This window comes from Amblyomma americanum, chromosome 6 (genome assembly GCF_052857255.1).
Source record: "Amblyomma americanum isolate KBUSLIRL-KWMA chromosome 6, ASM5285725v1, whole genome shotgun sequence".
In the NCBI taxonomy this organism is placed as follows: domain Eukaryota; kingdom Metazoa; phylum Arthropoda; class Arachnida; order Ixodida; family Ixodidae; genus Amblyomma; species Amblyomma americanum.
The window spans coordinates 2,428,731-2,451,878 of NC_135502.1; the positions used below are offsets into that span (position 1 = coordinate 2,428,731).

The window sequence follows — 23,148 nt, forward strand, 5'->3', positions numbered from 1 at the left end:
GTATAGTGTGAGTGGAATGATGCAAACGCGCAACCCATAAACGACTGTTCTTCTGCAGCAAATCGAATGCAAAACTGTGGTTCGCCCCCTTCCTCTTTCACCTGTCACGTCAAGCCGCAAATGCCAACTTCGGCACAAAGCACGTGACAGGGCTCAAGGTAGCCTCGCCGACCATCGCACCCATGGTCTGCTTCTTAAGGCAAACTGGGACGACGTTCACTTTGCCGCTACTCTATCGCAGGTGCTGTGTGAGAGCAGAACGTGCTTCCCTCTGCTGATAGCTGGGGCTGTGAGAAAAGGACGCCTCATATGAAACCATGCCTTCGGACACGCCTTTATTTTCTGCCCATGCGGGGTGCAGGATAGCGTCGCTGTGTTCAGCGATTGCGAGAGGTGCGGTCCGTCAGCGGAGACCTTTCTGCTTTTCAAGGACCCACTCGACGAGCTGAGGTCGGGCGAACTTCCCCAGCTGAGTTCGCGGAATCTTGTCGACCAATGTGACGCCACCTTCCAAATAGCAACCCTGCGGGGCGTTAGCTGGAAAAGAAGATGGGGTAAGAAACGCGCGGGTGGCAGATAAAACACATTACAAATATGCGGTCATCCTTACAAACCTAGCAGTAAAAACCAGCATGCTGCTGCTGAAATCTGATGTCCGCGTAGTGATGCATAGGGCTGGACGACTGCTTTGCCATCTCCGTCACCTTTATCCCTGAAGAATCGAGCATCTTCACCTTTTTTTGTTCAGCGCTATTAGGTCTTTCGACTGCATGATGGCACTGCTGGCTTACCGCTTCTCTTTGAACCGATGTATGCTACACGTTAATATGCATCTTAAGGAATGTTTACATTTTTACAGGCGTGTGTACCTTGCTCGTGTCTCCACCGGTAGAAGGCTGGTATCTACAAGCAGGAGGAGGTTCGACTTCGGGATCAAGCAGCCATTCACAGACTGACTCGTGACCAGTAAATAATCGTTTCTGGGTGGATTCTGTGCCCTGCGGGACTCGCCGAGCGGTGCCCTTCTCCAAAGAAGCCGTTTTAAAAATCCTGGACGCATACAGCAGTGTCCACAAAACGCGCTAATCGAGGGAAAGCTTGTTTTGTAGCGAGAGCAACGCTACGGTAGCCGCTTGGCCTCTTCAGCACGGTCGCACTTTCGCCGTGGTTGCACCGCTCGGCGCGCCATCTGGCATGACGTCACTACGCCGTTGCGCCCGTCGTGGAGCAGACGTCGCTCGCCTCGCCAGTTGTGCGCATGCGTAGTAGAGGGAAAGGGGCTGTCGCAGTGTGTACATACATACTGTTCGGCGTAGCGGGAGGCGAGCCGCAGCGTTTGTTCGGCGTCTCGTCAGCGTCTCGTCTACCGGCGTCGTCGCTCGGAGCCCGCAGGAGAGGGCGACCAAACGCATGAGGGCATACAAACTGGCGTCTCCAGACGGGGGTGGGGAGACATCGTCGGTAAAGCCCCTCAATTATCCCCTGTCCGTAACTAATCGTCCCATTCAGCGGCGACGGGAACCTTTTGCGGGGGCAAGGGGGACAATAGCAAGGGTACAGAAGGAACGCTGCTGCCTTCGCAGAAGCGGGCCGCGGCTTTTGGCTCCACCAATCCCCACCTGCAAGGTATTTCCGGCGCCGACGCTGAGATCTGGCCTCGCCAGATATCTGCGTCTCCCTGCGTCGCCTCGCTCCAAGCGCCAAATTTTCGCCTCCGGCGACACCAGTAGCCCACACGCTGACTCGACGCCGAAGAAACGCTGCCTTGTTCTTCGGCCGTTATGGAGAACGATGAGTCAGCTAGGCTGAAAGAAGCCACACTTCGGCGTCGGAGCGAAACAAGGACGAGACAGCGTGCCGAAGAGACCGAAGAAGAGCGTGTCAAACGTCTCAGTGAGCGTCGTAATGACGACGCGGCTAGACCAGCTCGCTAAGCTTCCGACAGTGAATCCGCGACGGTAGAAGACGACGTGCCGAGTTTGGCGTCTTTGAAGAAACCCAGACTTCAGCGTTGGAACGAAACAAGCATGGACAGAGATTAGCCAAGTAATCATCAGTAGCATTACATCGCTTAAACACAGCGTAGCCTAAGCGTAGTCATGGCCTGTAGCTCTCCCTACCCACCAGGTTTAACCAGAGCTAAGCCACAGCCAATTTTCTTTTCAGAGTGCTATTAGCAAAGTACAAAAAAACTTATATTCAAAAGGGGAGCGTGGCTCCGATGAAAAGCTATAAAATACGAATACTATGCCACTGCAAAAACGCTCGCCGTACAATGAGAATCCACCGCGTATGGCGTCCGCCGTCCAGGCGTTTTCAGGGAGTGGGTTCGGCGGCTAAAGAAGGCGAGCCGGCAGTGCTGTTTTCTTTAAGGTGTTTCAACGCGGCCAGCACGGCAGTTTGTTTCCACAAATGTGCTGTAGGTTGTAACCAATCCTAAGCAAGAGTGACTCTGGCGGCGTGCTTTGCTTCACAGACAGTATCGTCTGCAGCGTTACTGCCTTTGCTGATCTGCGAACGTCCAACTCATCTCACACAAGTTCTTTTCCCACGGAGAAAGCCTCATTGTGCGTTCAACCTCTATAGAAATGTGGGAAATCAGATTCCGGCAGGGTTGATGCAAGCCACCTATAATCTGTATCTAGATTTTTGGGCACTGAATCGAAAGCTACAACCTGTGTTAGCACACGAAGAACCGCATGCGCCAAGCTCTGTAAGTGCAAGAAGCGTCCGTGATTGCTTGCACTCTTGGGTTTGGCGCGCCGAGCTATTAAAATTGCCGAAGCTACCTGCTCAAGGCAGGTAAGAACAAACAGTTCGGGCTTGCAGTGTGCTTTAAACATTGGGCCCCTGTTGTTTCGCTGTCGCAAGAGGTAGCTGCGACTTGAATTTTGAGAACTTGTGAGGCAAGAGTATTCTGGGTGGGCTGTGACTCGTGTCACCGCCTTTGTGCCTCACTCGTAAGCACTGTATTTTAACGTTTTCTTGAGAGCTTCCCTTCTATGCTGGTCACCCGGAAGACATAGTCATATTTTGGGAATACTCGATAGCTGTCACTTCCAAGCGTGCAAAAACGACCTCGCTAGGAACTGCGACTGAGACTGAGACTGCCTTGCCGAGACCCGCACATTATGCAAATGCAGGATTCTTAGAGATCAGTTATAATTTTGATGAAACTGTAGATATTGTAAGTTACTCTAATGAAAATATTGAAGGCAATGGTGTTCTTTCGACCGGTAGAAAAATCTTTTCTTTTTAAAGCATATCCACCGTTCACGTCGGGTAGTTAATACTGGTATAGAAAGCCAATAGGAAACGTTTTTGAAGATAGCAGACGCGTTAAACAAATTCTAGCCGGCAAAGGGGAGATATGCGGGTATACATCAATTGTTACACTGGAATCTTACGAATTAGTTAGCACTTGTGCAGAATTACTGAGCATGGTATGCAAAATGATTAACCTTCCACAAAACGCCGAATGTGTTCGGGCGTCGTCGTTTCGCCTCCCCCGCGCTGTGGCACAATCACGGCGTGCGCCACTTCTCCGGCCTCGGGATGCGGCAGCCCCACGACGGCGCAGTCGCGGACGTCCGGACACTTGAGCAGCACAGCCTCGACTTCCACCGGCCAGAACTTGCTTCCGCGGCAGATGAAGAAATCGCTGAGTCGCTGCACCAGGTAGAGCCAGCCGTCATCGTCGTAGTAGCACTGGTCGCCTGCAGTAAAAACCTCACATTGTCGTGTTTGGCACACATAAGGGGGGGCAAGCCTGGAGAACATCTCAGAGGCGCGATTCAAGCGACAAAAATGAGCCGACGCTTAGGCAGCGATAGAATATGGAGGGTTAACACGCCGGACATAGGTCGCCCGTTCGAATCCCAGACGCGAGCTAGCCTCTAACTTAACTAGTAAGTTTATGCTGCACGAAACACGAAATCGTATGCCACCAACCGCACACTCTGCGACAAAACGGTTGCGACGCAATGTTCATATGAAGATTCGTAAAGGTGTGGAATTGAGAGTACATAGAACGCCGATAGGAATCCCTGCCGCGAGCTGCGCTCTAACTTAACTGGGGAGTTTATGCTGCACGAAACGCTGAATCGTAAGACACTATCCGGAACATTATTCGGCAAACGGTTGGCCCTCACATTTTAAACGAATGTCGGGACTAAGTGGCCCGAACTTAACGCCTGCCAGAGGCAGATATACCTATATACCAGATGGACATTGTTTAGTTTCGATTTGTTTCGAGATGGTTCGATATTGTTTAGTGCTCGAGAATCATGCTGCCGCCTGTTAATTTATTCCATTATGCAACGACCCCGGTTACCACGGCAATAATAATAATAATAATAATAATAATAATAATAATAATAATAATAATAATAATAATAATAATAATAATAATAATAATAATAATAATAATAATATAATAAATTATTATTATTATTATTTTGTCACCATCAGTAGCATATACAGGAGAGACAGGCCGGTCTAAGCCTTCAGATGGCTTGTAGTACCGTGCCTAAAAAGATACATAGTGACAGAAAAGCATGACTCACGCGTATATATACGAAGAAAGCAAAATAACAATAAACATGAAAAAGAGCTCACTAAAATTATAAATTCATTCAAAACCAAACTGTTAAAAGCATACAGGCGCAAAGTCTAACAAGGCGAAAGAGATTGCACTAATCCTAAAACTAATTTTTGTATTCACTCTTCGGTAAGTCTCTCAGTTTGCCTCTAGAGCTAGCCGTAAAGATTTCATCCGGCAGTTTGTTGAGAGTAGCCGGAACATAAGCGCAACGCCTGGCCGCACCGTACCTCGTGTTTGACCGAGGAACAATGTAACGGTTATGTTTTCTAAGCTGTCTCGTCGGAGTAGTTTCCTGTTTAAATTCACTGTACCAATAGTGCTTAAGGACCACAGTATCATAGAATAAGGATTTGAAGTTTGGGAGCCCTAGTTCACGGAAGATATTTTCAGCTGGCAAAATGGGTGTGTTGTACGCAACGTTTTTAAGATAATTCTTCAAAATGCTCTCGATACTAGATACCCAACGATCCGAGCAAAAGGCAAAGATGGTAATACCGTATCTTAACACACTGTACGCTAAAGAATGTGCAATCGCTTTTTTTACAGATAAAGGCATAAAACTTTTGATATTAAGCAACAACAATGCCACTGACCTCAATTTACACCAAACATTAGATAGATGGTAATGCCAGGTTAAGCTACTGTCGAAAGACACTCCTAGATACTTAACACATTCCACATATTCAATAGTGGAACATTTACAAGAAACACAGTTTGAAATATGCAAGTAAATTGGAATGTCAATAACAGTAGTCTTAAGTGGAGACCGAAAACAGACGAGCTATGTTTTTTGGGCGTTGACAGCAATTCCATTGTCGGGAAACCAGCGCATTGTATTGTAAATGTCATTTTGCAACAAATCTTGCAACAAATAATAATAATAATAATAATAATAATAATAATAATAATAATAATAATAATAATAATAATAATAATAATAATAATAATAATAATAATAATAATAATAATAACAACAATTGGTTTTCGGGGAAAGGAAACGGTGCAGTATCTGTCTCATATATCGTTGGACACCTGAACCACACCGTAATAATAATAATAATAATAATAATAATAATAATAATAATAATAATAATAATAATAATAATAATAATAATAATAATAATAATTGGTTTTGGGGGAAAGGAAATGGCGCAGTATCTGTCTCATATATCGTTGGACACCTGAACCGCGCCGTAAGGGAAGGGATAAAGGAAGGAGTGAAAGAAGAAAGGAAGAATGAGGTGCCGTAGAGGAGGGCTCCGGAATAATTTCGACCACCTGGGGATCTTTAACGTGCACTGACATCGCACAGCACACGGGCGCCTTAGCGTTTTTCCTCCATAAAAACGCAGCCGCCGCGGTCGGGTTCGAACCCGGGAACTCCGGATCAGTAGTCGAGCGCCCTAACCACTGAGCCACCGCGGCGGGTACCACGGGAACCACTGGTTTACTATTTGCGTCACAACGCATAACGCTGAGACCCGAAACGCGAGAAGTTGAGCCTCAGGCTCTAAAATGCCACGGCTACTGTCCTATGGCACTGTTTTAATACTCTAGTATTACTATACCTTCGTCATGTAGTGCCAGTATGAGGCCGCGGTGGGTGCTGATGGGGGCCAATAATAATCGGGGGAGGAGTCATGAGGAGAGAGTGGGAGGGCACACAAGCACGTTCTTCTTCAGTCGTCCTTGACACACTGCAGCGGTCGGACTTTTAACCAAGAGGTGTCCTCCTGTCCCTGAAGCCTTTGGACTTGTGCCCAGGGACGATGACGTTTAAACCAGAAGGGACCAGTGATCAATTCTGTTCCTTCGATGTGCGATGCAGAGCTTCAGCAGCTTAGAAGGAAGCGACAATGGTTGGCTGGGGCTATTCAACGCAACACTGATTTCATTGCGGAGGCAAAGTGTCGGAAAAGGACGCTGAAGACGACAGGCAGCGCAGCCTAGCAGTTCAAGCTGAATATAGTAGACTCGAATATTTATTCAGATACCTACACTTATTGCAGGAGTGGACGAGGGAGGACAGAAATAACATTGAAACACTCTTGACGCCTCAGATTCGATTTCACAGTTACGATGAGAAGATTTAGAGAATGCACTCTTTACCAAAAATATCTACAGCATTCAGTTACCCAGCAAGAAAGTAACTAGTAAAAAGCTAGCAACATCTCGAGCAAGTGTACTAATATATTTGAAAATTTTTTTCTCATATTTAGGCTGAAAGACGAAGGAGGCCCAGAGACAGTTTCCTCTGGCAATCCAGTCTTTGGTAAAAAATAGTACTGACGTACGTTTGTCGTACAACTGTATCTACGTACCTCAATAGAATCGTCGGCACGCGCGGAGACATATGTTGGATATTTAAATATCTCTCTTTATCAATGCCTGTTCTAGAATTCAAAATATTATAAAATACGATTAAGCACAGATATTTTCTTCTCATTTAGAGCAGAGGTTGGTCAATATTATTGCCCGTCCCACGAAGCTGGCAGCACGTGCCTCTAGGGATTCAAGTTCTATGATTTTTTTTGTTTATCTGAAGGGTCCAAGGTATTGCAAACGTACTCAAATATGAGACGCGCATTAAACAGATATATTTCTGTTGGATTAACTGGTGCCTGTTAAAAATTTCATCTTTGAAAGCTTAACACGTGACTAGCCTTCAACGTCAGGACGTGAACATAAGTATTACATGACCAGTTGCAGAAGAAACAACTCCTAAATACTTGTATCCCGTCGCAAGTCATAAGCAAGTTCCTTCCATGACGCAATATGGAGGCATACACTAATGTTTGGTGGTGAATTTAAGTTGGACAGGTTAATATCATTCTTGCGATGCACACAGAAAAGAACTCAAGTCATCCTGCAATAGCTGAACATGTCCTGCGCAAGTGAACTCGCGGGAAAAGCAAAAACAATTTTGGCTCAGAATAAATGTCAACTGAATTCTTTGTCGTTATGTTTTTTAATTTCACTTTATGATAAATTATACGAGAAATTTGCTTTTTTTTTGGCGGCCACGATTTTCTGTTATGCCAGGTAGTGCTCTCAATCTTCTTTTTTTCATGCCCCGCTTTTTGTGACAGCCTTTTGCGATATGCTGACTGTAATGTATTGAAGAACACGACTAAGCATTGTACGCGCTATGCTCCCGCGCACGCGAGATTAGGAACGAAGGAGGATACAGAATACAGAAGGGCTTGAATGAGGTCGATTGCTGCGTCCGCTGTCTTCTTGTTCTAGTTACGATACAAGAAGTATGTTCTAAATGAATAAATAAAAGATAAATAATCCTGAATAACATTCACTTCGGTTAGACACTTCGTCAACTTTCAGGCAGATGCACTTGTTAGATAACCATAGCAATTCATCTCTTGATGTCACGTTGTCTAAGCCCAGAGATAGAATTCGCACCTGTGCTATACCACCCTTGGTCGTCGGTGACGGATTCGTGCAGTTTACCCCAGTAACCACGCATCAGACCGGGGCCTCTCACAACAAGCTCTCCACGTTCCCACGGACCGAGTATCTTTCCCGTCTCGACGTCCCTTACCTGCAGGAGAGGAACAGTATATGCGCATCATTCAACGACGCTCTTGTATTCTAAATGTAGCATATCATACGGATGGTTGCATCGGCGATTAGTCAAGCCTGAAGGACACTGCACTTTTCACTTGTTTCTTTACCAACAGCCCAGTAAAGGCCAAAATACTCTGACTGCGGCTCTCCTCTCGTGATAGTTTAGTTATGACTCCACAATATTGCAGTGCGTTATATAGCCCGAAGACCTGGACAGTCCACCTTCGTGGTGGCATCTTTTCAATTCTATTTATGGAGTAATTACTCATTAGAATCCACCCAAACGCAGCCATACAAATCTACTCCATCTTGGGAGATTCCCCTAAAACATTTGACCATCTTTTTGTTTCGCGTTTTTTTTCTCATACCGAGGGTGATGGCCCATGCCCGGCCGAGGAAAAACGGCTATTTAGTTAACTGAGACGGTAAAAGCGCTGGGAGTTTCAAGAGCACGGAATTAAATGTCCCGGACACATTCACGCTTTTGCTGCGTTGAAACTGACTACGTTAAAATAGAACATCCCTTTCGTGTCATGCGGAGAATGTAGAGAATGTTGCAGCACACGCTTATCTTCATCGGGAACCACAATTTTTCTTCGGAGTGCTTGTTTATTAGAAAATGATCGCAACCGTACCATTGCTTCGACACCCATAGCCAAGGGTCCGATGGACATATACTTTGGCGGTGCATCGTAAAGGCCCGCTGCGATGAAAGGCATCTCCGACTGGCCGTACACTGGTTGAAAGCAAAAAAAAAAAAAAAAACAGAACCAAGGAGAAATTTCACTCGAGACAACAATGGGGCTTTATATAGCTCTAAAAGACAAACACCTGTTGAAGGTGACTTGCTCTCAAAATCAGTATCACGAAGAGAACTTAAGTGGATCAGTACAGCCAGCGCATACTGTCCCGGAAACTACCACACCGGGAAGGCGGGGACCTTGTCATGAGTCGCGTTTAGTGGTGGTATACTGTGCCTTTCAGAAGTGTGAAAACTGCGCGGGAGCCTCTCTCTCTTGTTTCCACCTTGATGCATGTCTTATCGTCACCTCAGAGCGTCCCGGCGTCGTAAAGAGCGCATTTCTGCAGCCTCACATGTTGTCCGTCCATTTGAGGCGGTTTTCGGTTGTAGGATCGTTGCCAGGTTACAGCCTTTGCCAAAAGTTACCGGACTGTCGCAGCCGCCGCAGGACAGGCCTACGTGCTGGCGGCCTCGCGGTGCGGAAAGAGCAGCCTTGCTGCTTAGGCAAAGATAGTATGTTTGATGCGTTGTTCGGCGGTGTCTTAAGTGCCATTGTGATGACTAAATCGTGGTTTTAGTGAACAGCAAGCATAATTATTGAGGTCACGAACCACCTCAAGCATGGCCAGCAACTCCAGCTCGTCATGAAAGATTCTGTTGTTTAGCTTTGGCAAGGCAGGCACCAATAAAAACATTTTAGGCATCACTACGAGAAATTCGCTGCATGCCCATTAAGACGCTGTCCTTTGTGCCAGTTCCGTTGACACTAGCAATCCAGATCCAAGCAAAAATTTATATTTCAAGGGCTTGTAGTGGCTGTTCTTGGAACGAACCGTAAATATGCGTCAGGCACTCACGAACTTAGCTCACCTACAAGCCACCTTCAGAATTAGCCCTTCAGTTCGGCTAAGCTAACCGACATCTGCAATACTGCTTCAATACTACAAGGCCCATGGCGTCCTTCTGTGACCGTTCAAGATACCTTTTTTTTTGCTGCGAAAGCATTCAAAGCACAACTGAAAAAGTGTCAAGTGTCATTGAGGTGTACTCTACAATTAGCAGTTCCACCGGTAATGATTGGCCTAAGCCAGCTGGAAGCAACTGCATCGGTAATGAATGGCCTAAGCAAGCTGTAAGCGAATTCTTGTTTCTCGCATAATACTCTTTTTGTGGCCACGCTAAGCTTACTGGCTTATGCAGTGAGTGATGAGAACTGCGCTTACACGCCAATGTCCAAGCAGCGAGCCTGAGTACTTTCCTCCCCATCTCGCGGTGGAATTTCGTAGAATTTCCTGTGGTGGCCGATTTACGTTGGACAACGTCGCAAATCGTAGAGTTTGCAGCGTATTTTTGGGGTTAACCCAACATACACGAAATGGACCGCGGCAACACACGATGACAGCAGACAAACGATGTACAAAGTATGCTAGGCTGTGCCTGCAATTCTCTATGCACTCACACTGCGTAAATGTTTTGGGCTTTAATTCCTGCATGACTGCTTCAGCCACGTCCTGGGCTATGTACGTAGTCGCCGTGGTGATGTATCGAAGGGAGCTGAGGTCATAGTTCTTGCGCTGCTTGTTTTCTAGCAGGCCCCTCACCGTGTATGGAGTTGTGCTGATGGCGGTGACCTGCAGGAGATAATCATCATCATCATCAGCCTGACTGCACCCACTGCAGGGCAAAGGCCTCTCACATGTTTCTCCAATTAACCGGGTCCTTTGCCACCTGCGCCAACCGTATGCCTGTAAACTTCTTAATCTCATCCGCCCACCTAACCTTCCGCCACCCCCTGCTACGCTTGCCTTCTCTTAGAATCCACTCCGTTACCCTTAAGGACCTGCGGTTATCTCGCTTTCGCAGTACATGCCCTGCCCAAGCCCATTTCTTCCTCTTGATTTCGACTAGGATGTCATTAACCCACGTTTGTTCCCACACCCACTCTGCCCGCTTCCGGTCTCTTAACGTTACACCTATCATTTTTATTTCCATGGCTCGCTGCGTTGTCCTTAACTTAAGCTGAACCCTTTTCGTTAGCCTCCACATTTCTGTCACGTAGGTGAGTACCGGCAAAATACAGCTGTTGTACACTTTTCTCTTAGCAAAGTTAAAATGAGCTCGCAGAGCACATGGGTCGGTTGGGAGGTCATCGTTGGCGCATAGGGCGCAGAGACAAATGCGAGATGTGCGCTCTGCGGTTATCTCTTTGAACTCGCCGCGGTGGCTCAGTGGTTAGGGCGCTCGGCTACTGATCCGGAGTTCTCGGGTTCGAACCCGACCGCAGCGGCTGCGTCTTTATGGAGGCAAAACGCTAAGGCGCACGTGTGATGTGCGATGTCAGTGCACGTTTAAGATCCCCAGGTGGTCGAAAATATTCCGGAGCCCTCCACTACGGCACCTCTTTCTTCCTTTCTTCTTTCACTCCCTCCCTTATACCTTCCCTTACGGCGTGGTTCAGGTGTCCAACGAATATGAGACAGATACTGCGCCATTTCCTTTCCCCCAAAAAACCAATTATTATTATCCCTTTGCGTGACTGGATGAGGCTACAAAAAGATAAAAGACACTCCCAGTCACGCTGCCCTTTCCCAAGGACGAGGGGGGAAATGGTTGTGCCGCACACCTATCCCTCACAGTATTACCAGCGCTACCCGGTCCACATAGTAAGGAGCAGCGATTGTCCGGACCCGTGGAGTATCTTTTACGGGTCCATTTGGACTTATTTTGGGAAATGTGGCGGAGAGTTTGAAGGTTGGTTCACTCCCGCCACCGGTTAGCCCGGTATTGCACTGCCTTCGAGATCGGCCTCGTCTTTAGCGCGTCTTTACTATCCTGTCTTTCTATCCCATCTTTCAACTCTCCTACTATCTGCACGTGGTAGCGATTGTGGCTCGGCTTGAGCCAGTGAGCAGGCCTGTGCACTTTCCTTTTCTTTCTTCCAGGCAACAACAGACAGATAGACAGATCCCCCCATGGGCCCTGTACTCATGGGTCCCATCACTGCAATATGTATATTATTGCTGTTGAGCGCTTGTGTTGGGCACCACAGGCAACGAATACGCAGTGTGCAATTGGTTACTTGAATGCTGCAGGCTCTTCACAGTGTACGCATTGCAAGCAAAGTAAGAAAGTGCACTGAGTTACCGCAATGTCGCCAGCCACCAAGAGAGAGCCTCTCGGTTGATGCTGCAACTTTTCGTCATTTTGGATGTCATGGGGACGCTAGGTGTGTATTTTACCTCAATTATTTATACCCGCAAGCATTTTGTGCGACACTGGTTAGCCGTCAAAGCGGTCCTTACCCTATGTCTCTGGATGGCGTCAAGCACTGCCGTGTCATTGGCGGTCTCGAGAAAAGCGGCCGACGCTCCCTGGACGATGGCCTTGCTGACGCCGTCGAAGAGCGCGTACACGTGACCCAACGAGGTGGTGCTGAGCTGCACGTCTTCGGCGCCCAGGGGCATGTGCCGCGGGTGGCTGGTCGGCGGCAAGGAGGAAATACTGCGTGTCTTCACTTTGAAGGTCTGAGCGAAAAGGCAGCGTGAGCAGCCTGACCTTGCAGGATCATTCGCGCCTGATTAGCATTCAGGCCTCCTCTCCACGGCACGCTAATGATACAGATGACACTTAGGCATTGTTTTAACTAATTCTGTTAATTCAGCATGAAATTTCGATGAACCTGAAGCGTGCAAGGAATCCAAGCCTGCATCTCAAGCGCATGATGACGAACGAAAAGTTTTATATACGTATTGAAGGCACCTGGCATGGATCCAAGGCGTCCTTGAAAGAAAATGTGTGGCTGACTACAAAAGGAAACTCCCAAGCAGTGGCATGTGCTCGATAGGAGAATGAGACGCGGCATAATGAACACCTTTCCTAACAATCCTGTTTCGAGTTCTAGCCGGCTGCTGTTCTTCAAATAGCCCAGCAGTGAGTGGTCTTGCTTTTTTATCGAGTGCTCGGCCAGGAACCTACTGTACTGAGAGCTTGTTTGGGCAACAGTTCCTGGGCTCCTCCACCACGGCGGAGTTGATGGGGATCCGGCTCGGGCTGGACCTGCTGCTCACCCTCGGCCCTCCGCCGCCCAGGAGTGCTCTGCTGTGCGACTCCCGCGCCGCCCTCAGCCGCCTGCAATCTAACGGCCGTGGTACCCCACTAGTGCGGGAAATTCGCTCGCGCATCGAGCGCCTCGCGCAGAGAGGTTGTGCTGTGCGTGCACAGTGGGTGCCCGGTCACTGCGGCATCGCCGGCAACGAAGAAGCTGACGACCTCGCGACCGCTGCACACCAACTACTTGCCAGCGATCTGCCCCTTGCGCTGGAGGACGTGCGTGCGTCCATTCACGACCATCTCCGAAAGCAGCACCCCGACCCACGCATCGCGGGAGGTGAGCGCATCGACAGTGTCACCGGCTGTCGCGCACTTACACGGTCGCAACGTGCAATGATCCTCCGCGCGCGCATTGGCTGCGTGTGGCCCGGGGAACGACGGGTGCGTCACGGAATCGCGACGAGTGATGTGTGTGACGGATGCGGTGCAGTGGAAACACTAGAACATCTGCTCCTTCGCTGCTCCGCTTTCGCCGATGCTCGTCGCGATATGCTCGCGGCCTATAGGGCGCAGGGCATACTACCAGACTCCATCAAGACGCTATTGTGGCCGCAGGGCAGTGCGCGCACTCGTGAGCGAACTTTGGTGAGCCTCTGTGCATTCCTCGAACACACGGGCTTGACGTCCCGTCTGTTCTCCGTCAGGTAGTTACACGCAGTGACCGAACGCTCCGCGAGTTCTACCTTGAACGATTAATAACTGGACGCCCCACTCCAGTTGTAACCTACACAGTGCTGTGCGCGTGTGTGATTTAATTCCTCTAAAATGAACTAATCACGCGCACAACCTGGACACATTACTTATTGTGTAAATAGTTTGTACATATTACTTCTCCCCCTGTCCTCTATTCCTGTCCCCTCACCTCTTTCATTTCATTTCTCCATTCTGCCTCCTGTCCTTTATTTCCGCTGCCCCAGCTCAGGTGCTTCAGTATCGATGGCAGATGCCGGGGCTAGCAAAAATCTTTTCCTTCCTTTTTACTATTATTTTTTAATAAAACCACTACCACCACCAACAGTTAAAAAAAAACTTGGATGCAGTTTAGGGCAGGAACATTTTCGAAGAATAAGACGGATAGAGAGAAAGGCAGGAAGGAAGAACTACAAAGAAAAAAGAACTTGTGCAGATAGTCGCGATGCGTGGTCAGGTACAACGTACGGAAGGGCAGCCTGTCAACAAAACTTGCTTCGGACGAAAGAAGACAGCGCGTTTGGGGCTCTTCACGCTGTATTCAATTTCGGTGAAGTTGGGGTATATGAGTACGATTAGCCTGTAAGTATACGTGTGTGACAGCACTATATATATAGTATACAATGAGCTTTCACGCTTTCTCATAGCTTTAACGGCCAAGGATATGCGGCCTTCGACGCCCTAAATGTTGAAATTGTTCCCTTTTAGCGGAACGTTTCTCAGGGGAGGGCAGGTGGAGCTTGTTGTTCACAGGAAGACTCCTCTTTAAGTGTATTTTTAGTGTACAGTACATTGCTAACGCTTGTGTTTGTTAAACGGGCATTGCTATTATTTTAAACCTGCTGCAATTCGGTTGTGCACATCAAGGTGCCTTTGCATGCTCCTTATTGTCCTTGGGTATTTGTAAGACTCCTAATTGGAACTACTCAAGCATAAGAATTACTGCGGTCGCATACGCAGTTTCCGAGGCCCCAATCGACATACCATTTAGAGGAAAACCTGCCAATAAATGCGTCCGTCTCTTCACCTGTTCGCCTGGACGTTGCCCAGGAGAGATTCGTGAGTGTGCACCACAAGCTTGGGCTTGCCAGTCGTGCCACTCGTGGAAGTAAGGTAGCAGATCTGGTCTTCCCGGTACTCAACAGGGGGCGGCAGCAGGCCGTTAGAGGCACGGCCTTCCTCCAACAGCTTGCTCCATGTTTTCACACTGCTGGCCGCGGAGTCCCCTTTGTGCGCTGGTTCATCCAGGGCTACGACGTGCTGCACGCAATTTGAGGGAATGCCGCCGTTTAAAATCTTTTAGTTTGCTTCCCTGTTGAAGGGACAGCAGAAAAGTCTCGCAAGTAGGTTAGCTTGAGCATCCTGTTTCATTAACTGATGTATTTGTGCGGCAGTGCTTAGTGTATATATATATATATATATATATATATATATATATATATATATATATATATATATATATATATATATATATATATATATATATATATATATATATATATATATATATATATATATATATATATATATATATATATATATATATATATATATATAGATTTAAGAGAAGTGGGCACTTCTACAAAGACACTTTTATTTATCAACGTTTCGACCGCGGTGCGGTCTGGAAACGTTGATAAATAAAAGTGTCTTTGTAGAAGTGCCCACTTCTCTTAAATCTTTATTCTGCGGAGCCAACGCAACCTATATATATATACGAAAAGTGATTTCTGGCAGCTGGAGGACCAGCCTTTCGAAAAAGGCTGGTCCTCCAGCCGAAACGTCGTGAAATAAATCCGTGTTATGTTTCTTCAATTTTTGGTGATTATATATATATATATATATATATATATATATATATATATATATATATATATATATATATATATATATATATATATATATATATATATATATTAAGGAAGCCAACAGTCACCGAAATCAAGGTGCATAGAGGAATGTTTTTAATTTGTAGTGCCAACCAATCGGTTTAAAGAAAATTACTTATAAAGCAGCAGAAAAAACAACCATGCCGCCGGTGGGATCCGAACCCACGACCTCCGAATATCGCGTCCGGAGCTCTTACCAATCGAGCTACGGCGACGGCTGTCCAATCTGCTGCTCTCGTCGGTATTTATGTTTACTGGGTGTAAGCGAACCTTGAGGGTGTTCACCGGCGCCACCCTCGTCCATAGCGCTCTCGTGGACGATCTTGAATAAGGTCGGTCCACCGATCGAAACGGCGAGTAAAATAATAATATTTCCTTAAACGATATATATATATATATATATATATATATATATATATATATATATATATATATATATATATAGTGAAAAGGTCACACTGGTTCGATTATCTAGGTTTATTCACCAACGGTTTCAGACGGTGGACCGTCCTTCATCAGGGTTAAGTCGAATGAATACACAGATGTGCGCATTTACGGTGCTAAATGCAGAGGGAGAGGAGGCACTTTCTATCTCTCTCTCTCTCTCTCTCTCTGTGTCGGCGTCCACTAAGGGGAAAGGAGAATGGATGTGAAACAAGTTAAAAAAAGCTAGTTAAAATACAGAGGTGACAGACATGCAGCAGAGCTTAGAGGGTTGGATTTTCGCCGAGAAGACTTAAGCAAGCAAGGTTTCCTTCTGCGGAAGCGAGAAGTTAGAGCACAAGGGGAAAATAACGAAAACACGGGAAACAAGAAAAGAACAAAAAGGAAAACACCAGAATACACTGAAACAAAACACAAAGACGCACATGGCATGACCCACTTCCCAGCGGTGCAGATGTTAAGAACTCTTGTAATGTAATTTACTGTCAGCTGTCAAGACCGCATCATTTCGCCCTGTTCAAGAGGCACCAGTGACCGTTACGAGGGCGGCGTGTCGCCTCAGCGGCGGAAAAGCGGTCGTCCAGACGCCGTGTGGAAACCCGATCCCGCCACTAGCAGCTGCAGACAGCAACCACCGGAAAAAGGGAAACCGGCATGGAGTAAAGAAGAGGGGGGGGGGGGGGGGGGGCACGGTGAGCAGGATAAAAGGGAAACAAATGGAAAATAACAGACGGGAGCTTCTTTCTCAATTGGAATGGTTCTTGAGGAAGGCAAAATTGCCCAAGTTCTCATTAATGCCGCGGGTTAATGTCCGAAATTTATGTATGAAATACGATTCCCTTTGTTCTCTTTGTCGGCCGGTTTTGAAAACCCGACTGTAGGAGGATGACCCGGATGCTTTCAAATGAGTGCTGTGGCAGACATGGGTGCTTAGAAAAGGATAGATTTGGCAGTGTGTGAATGTGGGCCTCGTGGTTGTTGAATCGTAACCTGAACGGAGTTTCTGTCTGGCCGATGTACTGCATGCCGCACACGCCGCAGTGAAGCATGTAGACCACATTTGCACTGTCGCAATTTAGAGTTTCTTTGATTTTGAAAGTAAAGTCAGAGAAGGTACCTTTTGCAATTCCTGTTGTCAGCATGTGACAGCAAACCCTGCAGCGTGGTTTTCGGCAGGGCGGACACCCGGGGTTTGGGTTAGCATTGGGCGATGTTCTGGATTTAACTAAAATGTCCTTGAGGTTCTTGCTGCGCCGGTATACCGCTCTTGGTGGCTGCTTAAAAATGCGGGACAGGTGACTGCTTTGCTCGATAATGTTAAAATGTTTTGAGAGGATATTGTTCACGCGTGGCATGTTTGATGAATGTGTGAGAACGAGGTTGGTTTGCCTTTCACCTTGCTGAAAGTTTTGGGGACACAGTATTTTATTTCTGTCTATATATATATATATATATATATATATATATATATATATATATATATATATATATATATATATATATATATGTGTGTGTGTGTGTGTGTGTGTGTGTGTGTGTGTGTGTGTGTGTGTGTGTGTGTGTGTGTGTGTGTGTGTGTGTGTGTGTGTGTGTGTGTGTGTGTCTTTACCACTTGAACATGACACGGAGTCGGTCATTAGCTATAGGAGCGTTTCTCAATATTATTTGTAATCAGTTGAGTTTCACCAACTGTAGCATTATTCTGCTATAATTCTGAAAAATTCTGATTGGTTTATTTCCAAGCTGCAGAAGATTGCGTTGATCAATTTCGTTCCTTACAGCAAAAAATTATTAGAAAATTACGCAATAATTATTTGCACAGCAAATACAGATCGTGCTCGCTGTATCACTTCCGCGGGCAACAGTCCCGATTTGTGCTAGCTTGTACAAGTTTTCGTAGACATATTCTCTATCACAATCGTAAAACAATGCTCACGATAAGGCTGCTGCCACCGAGTGTCGTGACGTGCGTCCCTTAGAGATCCCAAAACCATATCGCGGCCGGCCGAGTCAGAGCAACGAGAGCCGCTGCTGTGGGATGTGGAAAGGCTTAGCAACGCATCAGGAAAATCATGCGCCGTACAGCGAACAAGCACTACGAGAGCACACAAACACGCTTGAATGTGTCGCGTGTGGCTGCTATCTTTCACGGGCCCTATAGCTCTTATCCATTTACTCGGCTGGCAATGAAACCAGCCGCGCGCGCGCAGCGTAAACAAGCTTGTATAAGCGACGCCGTGAGCGTGTTCCAACCAACTATGCTGAGCGTTTCCCAAGCCACAACTTTGTCTTTAGCGCTTATGATTCCATGAGCATCCATTAGTATCCGTGAGCATCCAACGCTTACTTGGATCAAGTACCGCCTTTAACAAATCTTTTTTTTTTTTTGCCAATCGCAGTGCAAGAATGGAATGAGCTCCCAGACTCCGTCGTAATTGAGCGTGATTCCTTAAGATTTCAAAGAACGCCTGATGCTCTATCTTGCTGTATGGTTTCCTTTTCCTTTCATTACAGCTTCTTTTGCACTTCCGTTATAGTAGTCTGTGTGGCTTTGATTATTTTTTTGTCCACCCACTCATCTGTCTTACTTTTGTAGCGAAAGCTGCATTGGCCACGAACTCGCAGTTTCGCCGTGCTCGCATTCCCACCGTGGTCGCACCGAACCACGTGACCAACCACGTGACTGGTCACGTGACCAACTGCGTGACGAACCACATGACAACTAGCCAGACAACAAGACTAACCTAGACTTGTAATCAAGATTAACCAAGGCTAACCAAGCTATGCCTTAGCGTTCGCTACGTATATCCTGGCATAGCCGAGCTAAGCCACTGCCGATTTTTTTTGTGTACTCCTCCTTTAAGTAATGCCTCACCAGGGGCTTTTAAGGGTCGAATGAATGATGATGAAGATGATGTATTTTAGATTAGTCCCGCTCCCTGTGCCTTCTAAGTGCTGTTGTTTTCGAATTGTTACTGAAAATAAAACAGCTGTATTTCGTTATGAATAGTCATGGCAAGCAAGATACTGATGTGGGAAATAATCGGGTATTATCCCGACTGTAAAAGTAGCCTATTTTTCGCAAAATCCTATTTTTTCATGTGATGTACTAGGGCCCCGTCAATGTAGTGCCGTGAGTTTCATTGCACGCTGCACGGCAGAACCAATTTTAAAAACTTGCACCTGATCCTTTCATGCGGAGACGCTCGCGTTTTCACGATGGGATTCTGCAGCTTGCTCCTTTCTTCCTCCCATCCCCCACCGGATGACCCAGCTCGAAAAAGAGAAACTACTGGTCATATCAGATCTGGAGGTTGAGCGTGTCGAAGTGTAGAGGTAAATACACTCCTGTGCTAGGCGCGCTAATCATCCTCGTACTTTCCTTTATCAGGGTGGTCGTTTTGATTCCTCAAATCGAAGAGCACGCAAGAAAGGAGGCTGACAGCATGAACGCGACTGGAACAACCGTCACCCGTCGACAGCACTAGTTCACCAGTGCGGTCGCCCATAGAGAACACATGCGCACTTTCAGGAGCTTTAGTGCGCCCAAATTTAGTCGAATTTTAATGGGGTCTGCGGCAGCTATTTGTTCATTTTCGAAGGTAGGAGATATTAGGGGCAATTCTTTTGCTGAAGCTGTTAATTTTTAAAGAAATACAGTAAATATTTAGAAAAATCGCGCTTTTGAATAAGGGTTTAGTTCTTTACGCCTCCTAAAAAGAATGTAATGTTGGAATTTCGTCAGCCACATTTCCTCCCTTCTTTTCTCTCGGTCTTTGATATATACAATTTTCGTCGTTGTCAAGAGCATGGTTTTTGCTTTGCAGGCTCTGGAAGTTCCATGGAAATATTATGCGTCTTTTAAAATTTCGCGCCAGTGTTTATTGTTGCGACGGGGCTTCTCAAGGCGTACTATTTTCATGCTGCTACACTCTCCCACTGAACTCTCGCTTGGCCGTCCTGGAGCACATTCACCCAGACCAAAAGCTGCCGGCGCTTCGTACAACTTTTCCCAAGGCACACCTGAAAGTAATGCTTTGATAATTTCCATACGAACCTAATTCCGAACATATATTAATTTTAAACCAATGTTTAGGAGAATCCCAAATGGCAGAGTAGATTTGTGATAAGGCAATAATTACTCATCAGCATCCGGCCAAGCGCAGCCGGAAAAAGCTATGCAGCTTTCATACACATTGTATAGCACTGGCTAGAGTTGGCCGCATTCTTGCGGCTCATACTTGATTTCGCGGCAGAATGCATCTTCCAGGTCTAACACTGGCCCAACCAAATTGGAAACCGTAATAGCCTAGAAAAAATAACGAACCCTGGAAACTTGCCCCCCATTGCGCAAATCACAAGTATTCACCTTTCTTTGAACGGACTACAATTTTAGCGCGTGCAAGGGACAAGGAAGAAAGAGAAATAAAAGAAGCCTTTGAGATATGGGAGGCCGGTGAAGACGAGTGCGTAAGCACACCCTCGGTGTTGTTATCACGTGAGCAGTTCAAACTAATCAAGAAGCGAATGAGCGTGCGACACAGCCGGTGGCGATGTTTTGACTGTTTTGAGCATGTGCATGTGCCCTCGTATCAGAATAAATCTTAGTTGTTAGCGCGCGTTTGTCCTGTGTCCGTCGTTTCAGTGGTCGTTTTTTCCTTGTGTAGCGCGTTATTTCAGCCAAAACTACTTACTGATTACATAATCACTAATTACAATTTACCTAACTATTAATTAACTAAGTAAGTTAGTGCACTATATATATAGCTACGACATACTACACCTATGATAACGTCATCAGTGTGGCAGCTATAGTGTGACACTTTTCTGCGAGCATCTCTGCTGGCGAGTCATAAGCCTATAAAGGCTTTCGCCTTAATATGCCTGACACCATATACGTTACTGACTTAATGGGGTGTTGCATCCACCCGTTTATTTGGTATTCTTTCGTGTCGATGTTCATTGCTTCGCTTTAGACCCATGCGCGTGTACCCCATTCATGATTTGGACCCCTGGTGAGGCTTCAATGAATTGTAGTTTCTTGTTTTCTTTGTATCTTCGCCTTTTTATGCATATATTGCTGTTTTTTTCCCCGAATAAACGTTTAGTTGCGAGTGAGCGCTTGTGCTGTCATCTTCTTCTCTGCCGTCTTCGTCTTTTTTGTGCTCGTTAACCATGAATGATTAAGAGTATTGCAGTGACATTTGTTGGATTGCACCTGCCATAGATTGAATGTAACGCCAGAAATGACTGAGGAAACGTTGCTTATTAGCAGTGTACCACTAATACTTGAGTCATTGCGGTTGACAGCGCTTAGAAAAACGGACAGGGGACAGAAACAGAATAGACGACGGCACATTCGCTGAACTTCAACACTATTCCAGAACCGCCGAAACACTACATATATACCGAAAACACAGGCGCCAACAGGCGACGATTTTATGCACTCGTGACAACAAGACGTAACAGAACGGAAAGAACATTACTACACCGTTTTGGTGCTACCTTGGTCGGAACCTACGAGTGCAGTACTTGGTGCCTACAAGTGGTGCCGTGTCATGCCACGCGTGACTAAGCTAGAAAGTTGGCAACAGACACTGCATTGAGGTTAAGCTTGCTACTCATTGTGCGGCTCAGTTACCGATAATCGACAAGCCCAGCAGCAGGAATACACTACGAGTTGGTCTAGCCTTATCGTTCTGCTTGTACGCAGACCAGTTCAGAGCGTAATATTTAACAGTTTGCGACGAGTATTCCTTATGTGAGACATTGATATTCATTTTATGACGCAAGGGCATCTGTGGCCAAACAGCTTCATGGCACACGGTGTTTTGTGGCTAATCAAGGTGGGGCTAAAGACCAATTTCCCAAAAATTTCTCCCCCGAAAAAAGCTGCGCACCAGGACAGATTGTACCCGATGTATCTGGAGATGGAACCCTACGCTGCCCGCTTGCCAGGCGGGTGCTCGGACAACTGGACAACCACTGCGGTCTTCCATATGTGTTTTCTTGTTGCACGAGCAGCATATGCGCATTTAATAAATGAGGGACGATTTTCCTGCACGTGGAGCCTCGAAGAATACCCCGCTTTTAAATGTCGCCGTAAGGCGGTCTCCGATCGCGAACTTGTGCCTAGGGAGAAGAAAATCTGCAGGTCGCAGTCGTACGTTGAATAGCTGTCGCTACTTGGTATTTTGTTTGTTTCCCCGCACTCCCTCTTCCGCAGTAGAAAGGCGAGCACGTGGTGACGCCTGCGCCCAAGCATTCCATGTTGCCATCGTAATTCTGCGTTCTCATGATGTTTTCTTCCTTATTTATCGTATCACTTTGTTTGTCTCGCGAGAGGGAGACTCTTTCCTCGGGGGTGGTGACTGACGAGGTTCCTTATCTCCAAATTTCGCCGCCGTGCCAAGTGCGGCCGCGAGCGACGGACATTCTGATCATCGCCGAGCGCCGGCTGACTGCTGCGGTCGCCGCTGCAACGCGGGCGCATTGAGTGCGCGGAATAAAAAAGTACTTTCATGTCACGTTAGGATTTACACACGTGCATGTCGATAACATTTATCTCCTTTTGGCCGTCTATGAGCGCAAAAAAGTCCAAATCTGAGTTGCTTGGAAGCTCACAAAGGCACTTGTAAGAACCTCGTCACCAGCAAGAAAAAAGGAAATAGAGTTAGACTGCGACGGGGATACGTACCTTAACTGAAACGAGCTTGCGCTGAAGGTCAAGAGCCTCCCGGACCCAGCTGGGTTCACAGCAGATGGCGACACATCCGAGAGTTTCCATTCTGCCAGCCAAGACGTCTGCGGAGTAATGCAGCGCTACTTTCATTCACACGTGGATACTGCGAGTAGGGCGAAAGAATTTAGAGAGCACAAATGACGGAGCGTGGTTAGGCCACATGCAAATTAGGCACGACATCACTTCGGTTTTCATTGTGGTTTTGGTTCGAAGCTTCGTTTTAAATGTTAAGCAGGCTTCAAAGATTGGCGAAATAAGTGAGGGTGGCCTGTAGGGTACGACGCGACAGCGTTAATGGGTTGATTCAAAACGGTATTTCGCTACTTTATATTCACAGATCGCTGGG

General features: G+C 46.7%; 1 protein-coding gene across 1 annotated transcript in view; it reads right to left on the reverse strand.

Moving 5' to 3' along the window:
* Positions 1-307: 307 nt before the first annotated feature.
* LOC144136189 (uncharacterized) overlaps positions 308-23,148 on the reverse strand; it is a 33,971-nt gene continuing 11,130 nt past the window's right edge. The window contains exons 3-10 of the mRNA XM_077668271.1: positions 22,758-22,864; positions 14,755-14,987; positions 12,230-12,404; positions 10,387-10,558; positions 8,821-8,921; positions 8,021-8,159; positions 3,462-3,716; positions 308-537 (exon numbers count right to left, since the gene is read on the reverse strand). Coding sequence (XP_077524397.1) covers positions 404-537; positions 3,462-3,716; positions 8,021-8,159; positions 8,821-8,921; positions 10,387-10,558; positions 12,230-12,404; positions 14,755-14,987; positions 22,758-22,864 — 1,316 coding nt within the window. The 3' untranslated portion in view covers positions 308-403. The remainder of the gene's footprint in view (positions 538-3,461; positions 3,717-8,020; positions 8,160-8,820; positions 8,922-10,386; positions 10,559-12,229; positions 12,405-14,754; positions 14,988-22,757; positions 22,865-23,148) is intronic.